Source organism: Phialemonium atrogriseum (genome assembly GCF_030411735.1).
Source record: "Phialemonium atrogriseum strain 8032-3 unplaced genomic scaffold QBC33scaffold_6, whole genome shotgun sequence".
Classification (NCBI taxonomy): Eukaryota; Fungi; Ascomycota; class Sordariomycetes; order Cephalothecales; family Cephalothecaceae; genus Phialemonium; species Phialemonium atrogriseum.
The window spans coordinates 969,013-984,106 of NW_026848143.1; the positions used below are offsets into that span (position 1 = coordinate 969,013).

The 15,094-nt window shown below is 55.0% G+C and overlaps 5 protein-coding genes across 5 annotated transcripts; 2 read left to right on the forward strand and 3 right to left on the reverse strand.

Annotated features, from left to right (window-relative positions):
* Positions 1-369: 369 nt before the first annotated feature.
* Positions 370-1,153, forward strand: QBC33DRAFT_531701 (uncharacterized protein). The gene is made up of 2 exons (XM_060427319.1): positions 370-527; positions 606-1,153. Exon 2 carries the CDS (start codon positions 610-612, stop codon positions 769-771), a length of 162 nt encoding a protein of 53 aa, XP_060285920.1. The 5' UTR covers positions 370-527; positions 606-609; the 3' UTR covers positions 772-1,153.
* Positions 1,154-1,525: 372 nt separating this feature from the next.
* On the reverse strand, positions 1,526-4,045 carry QBC33DRAFT_332944 (ATP-NAD kinase). The gene is made up of 2 exons (XM_060423688.1): positions 2,311-4,045; positions 1,526-2,234 (listed from the first exon to the last, which is right to left on the reverse strand). The coding sequence occupies exons 1-2, from the start codon at positions 3,695-3,697 to the stop codon at positions 1,744-1,746; spliced, it is 1,878 nt and encodes a 625-aa protein (XP_060285921.1). The 5' UTR covers positions 3,698-4,045; the 3' UTR covers positions 1,526-1,743.
* Positions 4,046-6,012: 1,967 nt separating this feature from the next.
* On the reverse strand, positions 6,013-7,463 carry QBC33DRAFT_332941 (uncharacterized protein). Its single transcript, XM_060423687.1, has 3 exons — positions 7,191-7,463; positions 6,969-7,126; positions 6,013-6,889 (listed from the first exon to the last, which is right to left on the reverse strand). The coding sequence occupies exons 1-3, from the start codon at positions 7,378-7,380 to the stop codon at positions 6,479-6,481; spliced, it is 759 nt and encodes a 252-aa protein (XP_060285922.1). The 5' UTR covers positions 7,381-7,463; the 3' UTR covers positions 6,013-6,478.
* Positions 7,464-7,823: 360 nt separating this feature from the next.
* On the forward strand, positions 7,824-9,633 carry QBC33DRAFT_333024 (serine/threonine-protein phosphatase 2A activator 2). Its single transcript, XM_060423689.1, has one exon. The coding sequence runs from the start codon at positions 7,962-7,964 to the stop codon at positions 9,276-9,278; it is 1,317 nt and encodes a 438-aa protein (XP_060285923.1). The 5' UTR covers positions 7,824-7,961; the 3' UTR covers positions 9,279-9,633.
* A 2,543-nt stretch (positions 9,634-12,176) lies between these two features.
* QBC33DRAFT_556997 (uncharacterized protein) lies at positions 12,177-12,881 on the reverse strand (the record flags this gene model as incomplete). Its single annotated transcript, XM_060429773.1, has 1 exon — positions 12,177-12,881. The coding sequence occupies one exon, from the start codon at positions 12,879-12,881 to the stop codon at positions 12,177-12,179; it is 705 nt and encodes a 234-aa protein (XP_060285924.1).
* Positions 12,882-15,094: the final 2,213 nt, after the last annotated feature.

The window sequence follows — 15,094 nt, forward strand, 5'->3', positions numbered from 1 at the left end:
CCCCCCCCCCCCCCCCCCCCCCCCCCCCCCCCCCCCCCCCCCCCCCGCCCCCCCCGGTTCCGTTCAAAAATGGTCTGATATAGATAGAGTTCTGGCGAGTAAGGCAGGTTTGGGAGGGGGTTTCACAGGTGTTTTGGGCGGGGAGGGTTTTAATGACGGCGGGGAGGCCTTGTTTATTTCGCGTCTGCCATGTGATTCCAAGTTCGAGCGAGCTTGTAAAAAAGGAGGTCATTTCTTCCGTCATAGGTCGATCGATGTTGGAGGGTAATGGTGGAAAAGAAGGAGGAGATGCTGTACATAGTCTTGTTACAATGGCATTCCGGGTCATGAATTGAACGAGTCCTTGTATCACCCACCTGCTTGTTGATCCATCTACATAGTAAGACATATTCCATCATCCAGTCTATCCACTTATCCACGATGTTGTGCACCGACATCTGTGAACATCATCTCCAGATGCATCCATTTTCAGTGCAAACATGGAAGCCACTTGCTATGCTCTACATCTGATCAACAATCACTAAACTCTTTATCAAATTCAGCAGAAGATTCCGGAATTATTCAGGTACAGATATAAATCACAAGGGCTTTCAGGAACGGCTCACCCTCATGAAGGGGGTTATCAGGAAACACAACCTAGAGGCGCTACTGTGTCCCTTCCGCCTTGTACATCCCGTGTTTCTTAGGAAGATGACTCCAGACAAGGTCAAACGAGAGCGTGCGAAGGCTGAGGAGGAGCTTGTGGAGTACCTTATCGCTCTTGGAGCTTAACATGGAAGGGAGGTGATTCATACTATAGCTACGAAGGTTTATCTCGAGTAGTATGACTTGGTTTACACTTTCCTCACCACCACTATTCAAGGAGACGTCCTAGGTCTGCTATCAGCCATGAGGCTTTTTAGAGTCAGACACATGAAGCTGCCCAAGGCACTCTATGTCTGACAGAGCTCACGTCTACTCTGACGCCAAGAGTTTTCGAAGGTCACTGGTTGAGTTAGTTATGTAAATTGTTCCCCTGAGGCTGACAAATCCATTGCATGATGTGATCCTCAAAGGGTTCCGTGCAGACCGTGCTTGACGATCGTCTGGGGACCCTATTCCCCTGTGGAGAATACAACGTAGTAAGGCATTTAAGTGGTCCCGCAAAATGGATCGAAACGCTTCACATAAAGCTGGTGTTGTCATGAATTGCGACTGAGAATGACAGAATATTCGAGTGCCCAAACAATATGAATATTGATTAAGGGTTACGAGGGTGGGCATTTGCCTATCCAGGACTCGGTAGCTAGCTAGCTGTATCTCTATCATCAATGAAGTAGGCCCTAAGGCCTCAAAAGACTCTGTAGTCCGAAAACGAAACGATGCAGTATGATGCTGCTCGTGCTGCTCATGCGCAACCCTAACCCTTCAGCCTTCTCTCTCAAGGCGGCTCTCTCTATACTCCTTTAACAAGGAGGTTGGTTGTTTGTTTCGTGGGAATCTCTCTCGCTGGGAGGATTTTACGACGGTGCATACCACCATGTGTCATGTGTCGGTGCAATGCTTTCTCGCTGTGCATGGTGAAAAAAAAGGAAGCAAGAAGAGAAAAGAAAACACGGGAAAAGAAAGAAAAAAGTATCTTCCCGGGTGTTGTGTTGAGATCAACCCATCGATCGGATGTCATCCAAGTTGGCAAAGTCACACCGCACATCCCCACCATGCCAAACGCCACACACACAAAAACGCCCAATTGTCTTGTAACCCTCACATGCCCAGGAGGCTCATCTGCCTCCTCAGCGGGCTAGCGGCACTACTGCCCTCCTCACTGGCATAGCAGGCCGAGTCAGTGTCGATGTCCCAGCCCTCGTCGGCGTCATCCTTGCCGTCCTCGCTGACGTCCCCGCTGCAGCCCGCGTCGAACCCCTTCTGGGTCGCGGCCCGCACGTTCCAGCGCAGGGTGCGGGAGACCGAGTCGAACCACTCGGTGCCGGTCCGCACGACGGTCGGGAAGGGGTACTGCGACGCCGTGATGGTCACATGGTCGCCCTGCTTGAGCTCGACGCGGCCCTTGCCGTCAAAGGAGCAGTAGGCTGTTGCTCTGCTGTTGCGGGGAACGGTGACCCGTAGCAGCATGGTGTCTGAGAGAACCATTGGCCGGAAGGAGAGGGTGTGGGGGCATATCGGAGTAAGGAGGATGGCCGGTATGTCCGGGTGGACAAGCGAGCCACCTGCTGAAAGAGAGTATGCAGTGGATCCTGGATTTTAGGTTAGAATATCCTTCCTCGGGGAAATAAGGGGGGTTGGGAGGGGAGATATTGTGTGTTTGCTTACCAGTCGGAGTGGAGAAGATGCAGCCATCCGCCTGCACCACTGTGAGGAGCTCGTTGTCGCCGTATAGCTCCAAATTAGAGACATAGGGCGACGGGCCGCGGTCAATGACCAGCTCGTTCAGGACCTCAAACTGCTCGCCCTCCTGCAGGTCCTGGCCGGCACCGTCACGGTAGACCGTACAGGTAAATCGCATCCTCAGGTTGACACGCATGCCCTCATCGCCCAAGATGCGTTTTAGGTGGTCCTTGTATCTCTCGAATTCGAAGGTTGTCAGGAACCCTAGGCTCCCAAGACTGAAGGATAGAACAGGTGGGACAATGCGCTGGAAGAGCCATGATGTGAAGAGGACGGTTCCGTCACCTCCGAGCGTCAACACCAAGTCGAACTTCTCGGGCTGGCTCCAGCACAGGTCGGGGGTCCAATACTTGAGCATGGACTGGAAACGAGGGTTTTCGTCCGTGATGCCATTTGCATCGAAGCGCTTCGAGTTGCGCAGCTTAGCATCGACAAAGACGTTGACGCCGAGATCCGACCCGTAACGGGGGGTCCTGAGGAGCCACTGGGTCACCTCCCTGGTGAGGAGGACAAGCTGATTGTCGCGCGCCTTGGTGACAATCATGATATTTCTCACGGCACGCTTGATAGGCCGTCGCTGCAGCTGCTTGGATACCTCGCGCACGCCGGTCGCGGTCTGGACGAGGCGCGAGTGCGACATCCACTCGTCGTTCTTGATCTCCTCGAGCACCTTATCGATATCGACGGCATCCTCAAAGCGATTGTGGTAGAAGCAGGGGGATTGGAGCGAGGGAAAGGCGGTTGTCGGCGTCGCGGTACGGTTCTGCGCCTGGGCGAGATCGTTCAAGGCGTCGCACAGCTTCTGGGAAGACGATGTCGAGGGCCGATTGTCGGCGCCGGGACGGTGGGGTTGGTGAGCGGAGAGCATGCTGGGCAGAGACAGGGCTTCCGGTTTGTTGTGGCGGGCCACCGAGGCCAATGCTTTCAGAATAGTCTGTCGAGGGACAGAATCTATCGAGGCGTTCTTACGGTGGCCGTTCCCAGCGGGCGCCGCGGGCTTGAGGAAGGAAGTAGTGTCGTCAAGAGGGAAGCCAGATTGGCCTAGCGGGAGCGTGGCAAGGAAAGTGGGTTCTTGAGGCTGGACATCGGAGCGACCGGATCGAGCGAGGGCGGTGACGGTGTCGATGGAAAGGTTGTCCAGCGCGGGAGCGTCTTTAAGAGCGGCGCTCGAGCTCTTGGGTCGGTCTCGGTTAGCGGGCAAGGCGCTGTCAACTTCGTCGGAGAAGGGATTCTCCACAGGCGGGAATGGAAGACCACCCAGACTAGTGAGACCTCGGTGGATCATGGTGGGTGAGGATATTTGGCCGGGCATTACTATGTAGTAGGTATGGTGGGGTAATTTTCTTGTGAGTGGCTCGGCTGTGTTCCCTGGTTAAACGCAATTATCGGCAGGAGCGGCAGGTGCTGCAGGCTAACCCCCCGATTTAATCTGCCGAGTCCCTATGGAAACTCGACGAAGCCAACTTTCTGCGATCGACTCTTGTGTAGCCTGCACAAATATGCAGGTCGAGGTCCCAAGACTCGGTTTTATCGACGCCACTGGTTGCCGGGTCAGGTTTGGTTAAGTGAAGCAGTAGATTGGGTCTCAGCCAGGTGTGACCTCGATGTCCGGGAAGCGGCTTTCGCTGGAGGTTGGCAATGAATCTATCTAAGAGCCCTATCAAACTCGTCAGCGGATCCCCTCCCACATCGTCTATTGTTCGCACGGGCGGCCCGTTGATCAACCACGTCCGTGATGAAGTGCTAGCTTACCAGAGTTGGCTAGGACGGAAGAGCGGATGCTGGTTGTAGGAGGCAGCTAGTGGGAGGTTCTATTGGTACTGGTGACAGCTTGTTGTGATTCGGGGTGCAGGGAAGCTGCAGGCGGGTTGTCTAAGAACGGAGGTGATATCTCAATCTAGCCTGGCAATTCGACGCCTGATCTATTAATGTGATGTGATGCCGGAGGGATGAACGCAAGCAGAATGCAATAGTCGGTGTCTATTCGAGGGAAGGATATGCAGATGCAATGCGAGTGCGAGAAGAATCGAAGGTAAGAGGGTCGGGAGGCAGTACGACCAGATGGATACAGTCGGCTCTGGCTGGAGAGACGACGACCGAGGTAGGTATCCGTAGGTGGAATAGAAAAGGAAGAATTAAGATAGTTCCAAGAGAATCGAATGGCCAACAAACAGCTTCAGCTCAGCTCAGCTTGGAGGACGAAGAGGAGAGGGAAGGCGACAGGAAACAGAACACTGGGCAAAGGAAGAGGCAATTGCGAGAACTACCAGAGCTCTGCTTCAATGTCTGTCTGTCTGTCTGCCTGCCTCGACGAAGGGAAAGAGAGGGAGGGATGATGGGCTTGCACACAGAGAAAACCGGAGACCAGAGGGAAAGGGAGAGCTTCACGATCAACATGTCCCGGCCATTTAATAGTTAATACCTATCTTGGACAGCTCTTGATCGCCGGGGAGCTGCTGCATGGACCCTTGCCAACTGTGACGACCGGCACCAGCTTCCAGAAGCAGCGTAGGTGGGAGCTGGTGGGTACTTTTCTCGCTGCCCTCCGGCGCGAGTCCCGGCGAATCCCCAAACAGACCGGTACTTTGTCCTCTCTGGGGTTCGTCTCGGCGCAGGGGTTCAATTGTACAACACTTGATAGTGGGTTTGGGGATCATTGGCAGTCTCCAACCTTACTGGGGAGGTACTCCTGTTTCCGAACGTCGTGTCCAGTGGAGAACGTGGGGACGAAGGATCTGTAGCAACTGGGTAAGGTACTCAGTCGTAGGTAGTATACATACGCCATATGCGTACCTATGCGTAGGGAGGAAGCTCTAACTCCAACCCCAAGCTCCTCGAGTTGAGTCTCATCTTGGAGGCGAGAGGTGGGGACAAGGAGTCGATAGTGGGGCCGGCGTTGCCCCTTCTGGTTGTATCTGTGGCGTACGTGGAAATCACGGCTTGCCCCTGCTGGCAATTGTCAGGGCAGATACGTTACAAATGTACTTTGCACATGCTTCTTAACGGCGTGGCTAGGGGTGAAGCAAAGCAGAAAGAATAGATTTGGCAGGTCTCTAATACATAGTAGCTCTCTGCCCACCTCCTGACCTTGCGAAAGGAGACGTTGCAAGGAATCCACAATCCATGGCATCCCGCTGCCACTAGAGCGGTCCGCTGAAGCATAGTTGCTGATCCAAAGCTAGCAGCCGCATAAGGGTCTAAGCTTTCCCTCCTGCTGGAAACATTTGGGTCCGAGGCGGCGAATTGGAGGTCTTGCCTTTCTTCTCTACAGCTTCGTTCGACCCGCGCGGATCAGACAATCATTAGCCCTCTCGCGCGAATCAAGCACTTGGCAAGCTTGCAAGCGGCAGAGTGGAAGCTCCAACTATTGCCGTTTCGCCGAGGAGAAAGATTGTATTCCTACCTAAGCCAGGAACCAGCAAGCTTTCGCCTGTCGATCGCTAAACTCGCTGCTTGCCAGTCGCGCGTATAGGCCCATATCTCGTCACAAAATGCTCCTGTTCTCTAGCATGCTAGCCCAAGGTTCACCCGGTACAACGTGGTGTAGAACAAAGCCCCTTGACCAATAAATTAACAGACTTGGCCAGCTTCAAGGGTACCTGGAAATCCCTGTGTCGGAGGCCCATGGACGCCACTGAAGGTGGAAGTCGAGATGAAACAACGCCTCAACAGGCCCTTGCAATCCTACACACCCACGGTCGTGGAGACAGATCCACAACTGTCTGAGGCAGGGAGTTGGAGCTCGAGCTTATCTGCACACATCGTCAAGAGGCTGACGGCTGAAGGAATCCCCAAAGGAGGAAATCAGCCCACGCCAAGCGTCCCACTGCCGTAACAGCCGCTGATTGCATGTGTAGCCGCCTAGGATCCCCATGCCGTCCGTCTCGTGCTACCCGACTTTCGTCCGTTCGTTCCACGTCCAATCTACCAGGTCCTTGCAAAACGAAAACCTCGGCCTCGTCCTGACGCATCAGTGATGCAGACATCGGGATAAGCAGTATCATGCGAGAACCGCCGGCCGCCGGCCGTTTTCACCTTCATGTCTGCTGTGCAAGGACTCCCAGCCTCCCCAGGTAAGGTTTCGATACGCATTTCACTTCCAGTGGAGGTCGGCCGCGACCTTGGCCTCCATCGTAGACCGGAGGAAGTGCTGCATGTCTGGGCCGTCCCGCTTTGGCTCGTCCAGGATCATGTCGAGACCGGCCTTCTTGCCCGATTCGCAGCAGATCCTCTGGGCGGCGTCGTAAACATCGTCCCACTCCTTCATGGTGAACTCCCCTTCGCTCTCAGCAAGTAGCAGGCCGCCGTCAGAAGTAAAGGCGAGCACATGCACAGATGCCGCCGTTGCCAGCGCTTGTTGAGATGGCTCCACAACAATTCTCTCCGAGGCGCTCCTGGGAAGGATTGCCACAACAGCAGCGGTTGCGGTTGCTCCGAGCGGTACAGAAGCCGACAGAAGAGCTAAAACAGCCGTCTGTAGCAAAACTGGGATGACGGGTATATTCTGCGGAGATCGGTCAGTCAGCCGCCAGACGGAGTCAGGCCCGATTGACCTCGCTGAGCGAGAAAAAGACATCTCTTACCGTGCCCGCTTGGACGAGTTTAGGGGTCACATAGTCGTTCGCCGGGGTGTCTTCGATCTGAAGGACGATCTGGATGAGAGAGCGTGGAAAGTTCTTGACAAGAATGATACGTGAGAGCGAAGACTGCAACAGCGATTCCAGATGTCGTTCTCGCGTCCCTATATAGAAGAAAATAGAGTGAGCACATGGCTCTTGGGGTGGCACGATGTCGAAACTTCTTACCTCCGACCCCTGCTGCTGGTCGTACGATGACATCTACATGAGCTTCATACGCATGCTCATCCCGCCTCTGAGCTTCGATGGGGCCATTGACTGAAGCCGTCACAGTATATCCAGCATATGAGTACGTGGCGGAGCCGTCCGCTCGTGGGAGGACAGAGAGAGCCGCTTCGGGGTTAGCTGAAGCGGTCATCCTGCTGAGTTTCTGGAAATCTCTTAGGGGAGGAGAGTAGGTTTTGAGGCTCTGCAAAAGACCTTGCTGCAGCCCAAGTCGTCGATTTGAATTTGGTAGTAGTGTGGGATGCCCCGCAGTCTAGCGCATGCATATGCAGGTGGCGCGGGGCTGACTCACTAAATCGACACCACACGATCCGCTTTGGGGCAGGAACTTAAGATTCTCCATCCAGCCAAGTGTCTACCTACATATTGAGATGCTTACCTACTGCACCTACCTCTAGGACCCTTGAATGCCTTGCCACAAGAGATCGCAAAAGTTAGAAATCTAAGACCATTACTTCAGTTCTTTTTCGCTGATGCGTAGCCTGTTGCCTCTGCGGTTTCCTCAGTCTATTTGCACTAGGTATTAAGCAGGTAAGGTACCTTTGCTAGTCCATTTAGTCAGGCTAGGGGGCGAAGGGCGGGCATCTACGGATCCGTATCTAGGATCTACGTAGTACCTTGTCTAGGGTCCGCCACAAACGTCAGGCAAACATCGAACCATCGAGGAACCCTCACATCAACAAAATCGAATGAGAATATAGGAGTGCATCAACTATGGCCCCAGGGACTGCGACGCCTGGAAGTGAAGGACCACAGGTCCCCAGCATACCAAACTTGAAAGACCGCATTCCCAAGCTCGAGCCTCGCCGGCGACGTCAACCTTCAAATGCACTTCCAGTCCCCGAAACTCCTGCTCTTCCACCGCCCCCCAGCGCATCCACCCTGTCCTTCAAGGTTCCAAGCCGAAGGATCCTATCAACAAGGGACCACGATCTCTTCCTCTCCTCCCCGACCTATGACCTCATCGTCTCATGGGTCTTCAGCCTCTCCGAGTCCGTGGTAGACACGCCAATATCCGCAGTTGCCGATGATGATATTAGCGAACCCGTCAAGTCACTACTCGCCATCCTGGACGAGGCAGAGACTCTGTGCAAGGACTCACCTCCAGACGACCAGGCCGGCTCGAGGTTCGGCAACAAGACATTTCGCCTCTTCCTCGACAAGGTCAAGCAGTGCGCCCCGGCCTGGCACGACCGCCTCGGAGTCAGCAACCCCGATGCCGTGGCCGAGCTGTCCACCTACCTCAACCACTCCTTCGGGAACCGATCACGCATTGACTACGGCTCCGGCCACGAGCTGAACTTCGTCATCTGGCTGCTGTGCCTCTACCGGCTGTCCGTCGTCGGCCGCCCCGACTTCCGTGCCCTTGTCCTCCGCGTCTTCGCCCGCTACCTCGAGGTCATGCGCCTGGTCCAGTCCACCTACTACCTCGAGCCTGCCGGCTCGCACGGCGTCTGGGGCCTGGACGACTACCAGTTCCTCCCCTTCCTGTTCGGCGCCAGCCAGCTGCTGCACCACCCCTTCATCACCCCGCTGGCCATCCACCAGCAGCTGACGCTGGAGGAGTTCGGCGACGACTACCTATACCTGGGCCAGGTGGTCTTCGTCAACAGCACCAAGACGGTCCGCGGCCTACGATGGCACAGCCCGATGCTGGACGACATCAGCAGCGCCAAGGGGTGGGGCAAGGTCGAGGGCGGCATGCGCCGCATGTTCGCCGCCGAGGTCCTGCGCAAGCTGCCCGTCATGCAGCACTTCCTCTTCGGCTCGCTCGTCCCAGCCGCCGACGGCATGAGCGAGCATAACCCCGCCAACGTCAACGCCGCCGACGCCGACGCCCCGGCGGCGGACGAGTCCGACTCGGACGAGGACGGCGATGTCGACGTCTTCGACCGCGACGGTGTTAGGCACGTCCACCGGCCCAAGGGCTGGGGCGACTGCTGCGGCATCAAGGTCCCCAGCAGCATCGCTGCGGCGGAGGAGATGCGCAAGCGCGGGGGGGGCCAGCTGAGGAGGATCCCGTTCGACTAAAGACACTGAGGGGGGTCTGGTGGTTTGATTGTGTTCAAATCGAGAGGCATTTTCGGGAACGAACTTCCACCGTATGCGGTCACTACGGGTCTAGATTCCATAGACAACGAGCCGGCTTATCTTCCATTACTGTTGCAGCCCATCGTGCTACCAGATGCTGATATGGACACTCTTCAAGACCTAGTTGATACAAGCCCCTCCGCCGTCAGCCATCATCTCACTAGAGAATCGCCTCTGCAGAGACGGATTATCGGCCGCCTTGGACGTCATGTGCCTGCGAACATATGATTTCGTTATTGGTATTCGCAGGGATGTGAGGCGCCTAGGGCGTTCAGAGGTACAAAGGACGAGTAGAGGAACGGAAGAAGAGAAACTAACATAGGAGGAAGAGAGGTGGATGGAGGAGGAGGAAGAGAGGTGTAAGAGGAAGAGAGGTGGATGGAGGAGGAGGAGGAGAGTTGGATGGAGGAGGGGGAAGAGAGGTATAAGAGGAAGAGAGGTGGATGGAGGAGGAGGAAGAGAAATAGGAAGGAACTTGTTAATTCTGGTTTCTCTGGTTGGAGTTTGATTTAGGAAAGAGGCCTTCGTCTATCTTCCCCCTGAAGACAGGCTGGTAGACCTTCCTCCCTACCTACCTAATGAGGAAATACAAAATATGAATTAGTGGTTCTTGCCTTTCGGGGTCAGAATGAAGAAAGAGCACCCTCTAGCCACACCTCACCCTCCTTCATCTTAGGGAAAAGCTTGGTGATGTGTCAGACTATCGCTTGTCGGACGCCTTCTATCTCGTCAAGAATTGAAAATCTAGATACATCAGAATCACAGATTCCTCAGACTAAGGTAGGTAATGGCAAAGACAATCGTCGGCCTCTTGACTGAGGAACCTGGCTTGAGGGAAGGACAGCATCCGGTCGTAATCTGCTGGCGCTATGATAGACAAATCCGTAAAGCACCCATGCCATGTCGTCTGCATGATTGGTTCCAGTCGTGAGCCACTTTGTGGACACCGGCGATGGATTGAACGCGGACCCTCTGGAGCTGCCTCAAACTTCATGCCGAGATGACAGCCTGCGCAGCCCATCAGGAACGGGATCCTCTCCTCAAAGGTCAACAGGCAGGCCGCCGCGCCTTAGCCATACTCATCTTAGCATCGCCTTCCTCTCCTACATCAACGTTGTCTGATCTGCGCAGCCATTTCTTGGATGACACTACAACTGCCTGTATACGACACTACTACTGAGGACATAGGTTTATGGGTCTCTGAGTTCTCATGGTACCTACCTACCTAATATACCAGCTCCAATTTCGCAGTGGAGTTCTGTACCTTCCCCGATAATATATTAGAAAGCCCGCTGAGGACCCGGTTAGACCTCGCCGACGCACACGACACGCCCCTGAGCCGTTACGGCTCACCTACGTGCTTAGGCTACGACTACGACTACGACTACGGGCCTACCGAGTTGCTTGACTTGCTGAGCCGGCCTGGTCAATCAGAATGTATGGCCGCTCATATAGCGCAGCCGGAAATTCGAACAGCGACCTCACAGCTTTCGTTGATATCCACGAATTCCACCCACGTGCAGGCAGTACCCCTAAGCATATTTCTAGCGAATCAGAAAGCGAATATCACGTGCGCTCGCCAGGCCCGCGATCGTGAATAGCCTCATCACTTTGCACCTGCTTCCCTGCTCTTCCCCACGCCAATTGGTAGATCCGTCGGATGGAGGATGGAGTTTACAATTGCCGCCTTAAGGCGTTGGGGGTCAATGCACCTGAGTCAGCTCGAAAAGAAGTCGAATATCGACGCCCTCAGCATCAGCCAACGCCATTGTAGACTCAGGCGTAATGCTACCTATCTTTTGTCGTCAGCGTGCCCGCTCGTTCCTCAAACACTCAAGTCTCTTTGCTAGATAATGTTGGTACAGATATTAAGGAAGAAAAAAAATGCGCCACCCACCCGCCCTTAAGCGCTCCTTACACTGTCATTCTAAAATTCCGTTTTAGACCGGAGTCGAACGTAGGACCTCAAGGTTATGTTACTTACTAGTTGCCCACTGAACCAACAATGCCCGAAGGCGAGGAGTCTCTCGTCTTATCCTATCATAAGTATGTACATGACGGCATGTAATCACATGCTTTCTCATCTGGCGATGAACCATCCTCGATACCCCAAGATGGGCTGGCCCCTCACACAGCTTAGCTACCTTGGGTGGGATGCCGAGGGCACAGAAAGAAGACCGCCGACAGATGGGCTCGCCCTCGCGCCACGGCTACTTCCTGGGCCAGCAGTTGGTTCATGGCCTGGTAATGGGATAGCGAGGAGGCCAGTGGGCGGGAGGTTGGCGTCGCAAGGGGCGTGGGCGGGAGGAAGGCACCCTTTACCATTTGCCAAACGGGCCATCTAGATACGAGTGCATATAACGCACTGTGTGAAGGCTCTTGGAGAGCTATCCTACCTACCCGACGGGGGAACTGTCTTGGAACGATGTTGTAGCCGGCTTCGGGCTCCGGCAACCACTTAGAAGTCATGTCAAAGATGTCAAGACATCTTTGGCTTGGGACAGATGCCCATACCCCAGTGTTACTTTAGGACTGGATTGCTACCTGTGTGGCCAATAAAACGCGAATACCATACAACGAGCCAACACGCTTTCGCAGCGTCCCTAATGCCTATCGATAAATGCAGCTGCAGTGAGGGTATCAGAACGCATATCCATAGAACGCCGTCAATACACCCCCGATAATTCAGATGCCCACGTCCACTGTGGGGCAGAAGCCGGCCATGGATGCAATTCAAAGACCAAACCAACCCTGCGAATCAACGAAAACTAGCATGATCAGAAAAAGGGGCCGAACCCCCAACTTGCCATCCCACGGAGTTCCGCCTCTCGACACCAATCAGTCCTCCCAGATTGTCTCGAGGTCCAAATCGCCCCGCCTCTCAGCGCCGCACACGCTCCACCTCTTGCGCTTGTCCCTCGACCCGAAGCTGAGCGTCCGCCCACGGGTGGGGATGTCGAGGCTAGTCTTCGCCTTCGAGTCGCCGCCCTCTGCGGCATCGGCTGCGGCCTTGAGCTGTGCGATTCTCTCGGCTTCCAGGGCGGCTTCTTCGGCATCGGGGGAATCGGGGATCGTCTCCAAGCTAGAGATACTGGGGCTTCGTGATCGAGTCGATGTCGGAGTGGAAGGGACGGATGATGGGTACGCCGCTGCTAAGGCGTAGCTGCTCGACAGGTAGTCGTACGACTTGTAAGAAGGCGATGACGCCACGGAGGATGGGGGCGTCGGGAGAGAAGGTGGGGATCCGAGGCTCGGATGAGAAATATGGCGAAAAGGAGACGCGGGGCGTCGGAGGCGTTGGACTGGGGTAGCCGAAGACGGTCCTAGGCCGAGGTTTGGCGAGCTGCTCCTCTCGGGCGGTTTTCGATCGAGATCGTGAACAGAGACTCGAGTTGGGGAAGAAGGCGGGAAGGCTTCGTCCACTGGCTTTCTCGGGGTGCGTGCCCGGTTTGGTGAGGCTGATGGGCTCTGTAGGCGCAGCTGAGGCGAGTAGAGGATATGCCCAGCACCGTTGACCCCGGGGAGAGACTGAGTCCGTGCCATGGGAGGAGCCAGGCTAGCCATTGAGCGGGACCGCACATGGGAGCCAGACAGAGGAGAGGTAGTCCGGGGCCGAAACGGGAGCGACGGCGGCGGCGTCCAAGTACTGGGATTCGGAGAGGACATGGAGGGGTCTGTCGACCGGCGTAGTTCTGGTCGGGAAAGTGTTGAGGAGCTCTGGAGTCGAAGGCTCGGGAGAGGAGAAGGTTGGAACTCTTCCATTCTTTCGGTCTCTGGAACAGGTTCCATCGTGGCTTGTCTGTTCTCGGGAAGCCCGATTTGTCACCTTTCTGAGGAAGTCATGGGAGTGTTGACAAAATGTAGTCGGTAATGAAGAGGTGGCCGGAGGAGGGAGACCTGCGAGGTGGCGATGGCAAGATATGGAAAGGTCCCGCCTTATTGTTGACAGAGAGGCGCGGGATCAAATCATGTGCGACGTCGGCTGGTCTGCAGAGCGGGAGGCTGAGGAACAGCACGCAGCAGCTGAATGGTCGGGGAACGTATTGGGAGGGCAGGGTGATGAATATGCGAGGTCGAGCTGAGGGGAGCCTGGGCTAATGTTGTTTACCGAGCTCTGGGGAGAAAACACGGGAGTGGTAGGTTGATAAAGGTCCTCGGAGGCTCGTGTACCTTGTCCTATGATTGTCGGCTGGTAACTGGAATAGAAGCGGAGGAGGTTAGGTACGGAGTACTGTATTAAGAAGTCGAGAGGGATGGAGGTGAGGGGTGCTCCCACCAATCCACAATCTGTTGGGGGGCCAATAGGAATTGAGAATGGGTTAGCAAAAGCATATTGACTCGCTGCCCGCTGCAGCGGCTGCACAGGGGAAGGTTGGTCCCTTTAGATCACTAAAGATCCCGATGGAGAGACACTCTAGCCCGCCACCTTCCAGTGTAGGTAGGTAGCGCGGGACCCCGACACGCAACCATAATTCATGAAGATCCTAGGCGCCCTATTTTGCACCAATCGGTTACAGCGACAACATGCAAACCAGGAAGGAGGCTCGAATTGCAAACGCTAACAACATGGTAGCGCCTCAATTAACGCGGGGTTAGGAAACCCCAGGATTCGAGCCAGTTTGCAGTATGACTCGCAATGAGTCGCGGGAGGACACTCTAGTGGTAAACCCCTCACCTCAATGCCGCACCGACGGCACCTCAAAGCCATGAACGGAAGAGCCGGAGCGACGGTTTAGCAAGCCTGCCTGCCGAATGCCCGGCTGGGCCGTTCCAGCCCGGGGCCTCATCTTAGGTACGTGAGTTAATTCTCCTCAGCTTAGCAACCAGGGCGCAGGGCAAGGTGAACCAATCATGCATACCTACATGGGGAGGGAACCGGACGCGAAGTGGGCATAAGGGGCGGTCCATTGCATTGTTCAAAATCGTACGGATCCGTATAGTACCTTGCCTCGCCAGCTGAACTGTTCGCACCAACAGTGCTTTATGCATAAGGAGCTGCGACTTGTCTGTTTGCAGACCTGCTACTCTGGCTTGCACTTTCCAGCCCTTCTAGCTTTGCAGAACGCCTTCTTGACATCTTGTGCCTCAAGACTGAGCTTCGATTCATTTGCTTGTGGCTGCCACGTGGGCTTCATGCTACCATTACAGCCACTACATGTTGGTATGAATTTCCCTGGATTACGCACCAGAGACTCAAATTGGACGGTCGAATGCAACCAATCTAGTTGCCACTGATCCCTCACACGTTAAGCATGTCGCCTGACGGCAGTAGAGGCAGCTCCAGGGACAAGAAGATCGTAGAAGGGATCAGAATTGTTAGAAGGCGGATGACGGTTGGTCGGTTGGTCGGTCCTTGGAAAAGCGAGAGGGGGCGGTATCGTGACAGACCATTAGACCCAATTATTGCATGATGTAGCTCTGTGGTCGAAGATAGAGGATCCAAGCAAAGTTATGTAAATGGTAGTGTCTGGAATGAATACCGTTGTATAAAACTTGCGACCTACAGTTTGGGCACAACACTGACATGGCAATGTGTGGGATTGCTCCTTGGCCAGCACATGCTAAACATGATATGATTAATGCCTTCCGTGTCTTGTTTATCGGTCCAGAGAAACCCAGCCGGGTTTCTCTGAGATGGCACCAGCTCCCAGCTTCGAAAGATGGCTAGGTCAGGGGTATGTGTACATGGCCCACGCCATTCCGCAACGGAGAAACCAAGGGACGCCTCACCCAAAGAAAGGGTCCAACCCTTCTCA

Excerpts from the sequence above, each read along its gene's own strand:
- QBC33DRAFT_531701 (XM_060427319.1), top strand. The coding sequence starts at position 610 with ATGAAGGGGGTTATCAGGAAACACAACCTAGAGGCGCTACTGTGTCCC.
- QBC33DRAFT_332944 (XM_060423688.1), bottom strand. The coding sequence starts at position 3,697 with ATGCCCGGCCAAATATCCTCACCCACCATGATCCACCGAGGTCTCACT. Across the intron at positions 2,235-2,310 it reads CATCTTCTCCACTCCGACTG|GATCCACTGCATACTCTCTT; the intron begins GTAAGCAAACAC and ends CCTAAAATCCAG.
- QBC33DRAFT_332941 (XM_060423687.1), bottom strand. The coding sequence starts at position 7,380 with ATGACCGCTTCAGCTAACCCCGAAGCGGCTCTCTCTGTCCTCCCACGA. Across the intron at positions 7,127-7,190 it reads ACCAGCAGCAGGGGTCGGAG|GGACGCGAGAACGACATCTG; the intron begins GTAAGAAGTTTC and ends TCTTCTATATAG. Across the intron at positions 6,890-6,968 it reads AACTCGTCCAAGCGGGCACG|AATATACCCGTCATCCCAGT; the intron begins GTAAGAGATGTC and ends CGATCTCCGCAG.
- QBC33DRAFT_333024 (XM_060423689.1), top strand. The coding sequence starts at position 7,962 with ATGGCCCCAGGGACTGCGACGCCTGGAAGTGAAGGACCACAGGTCCCC.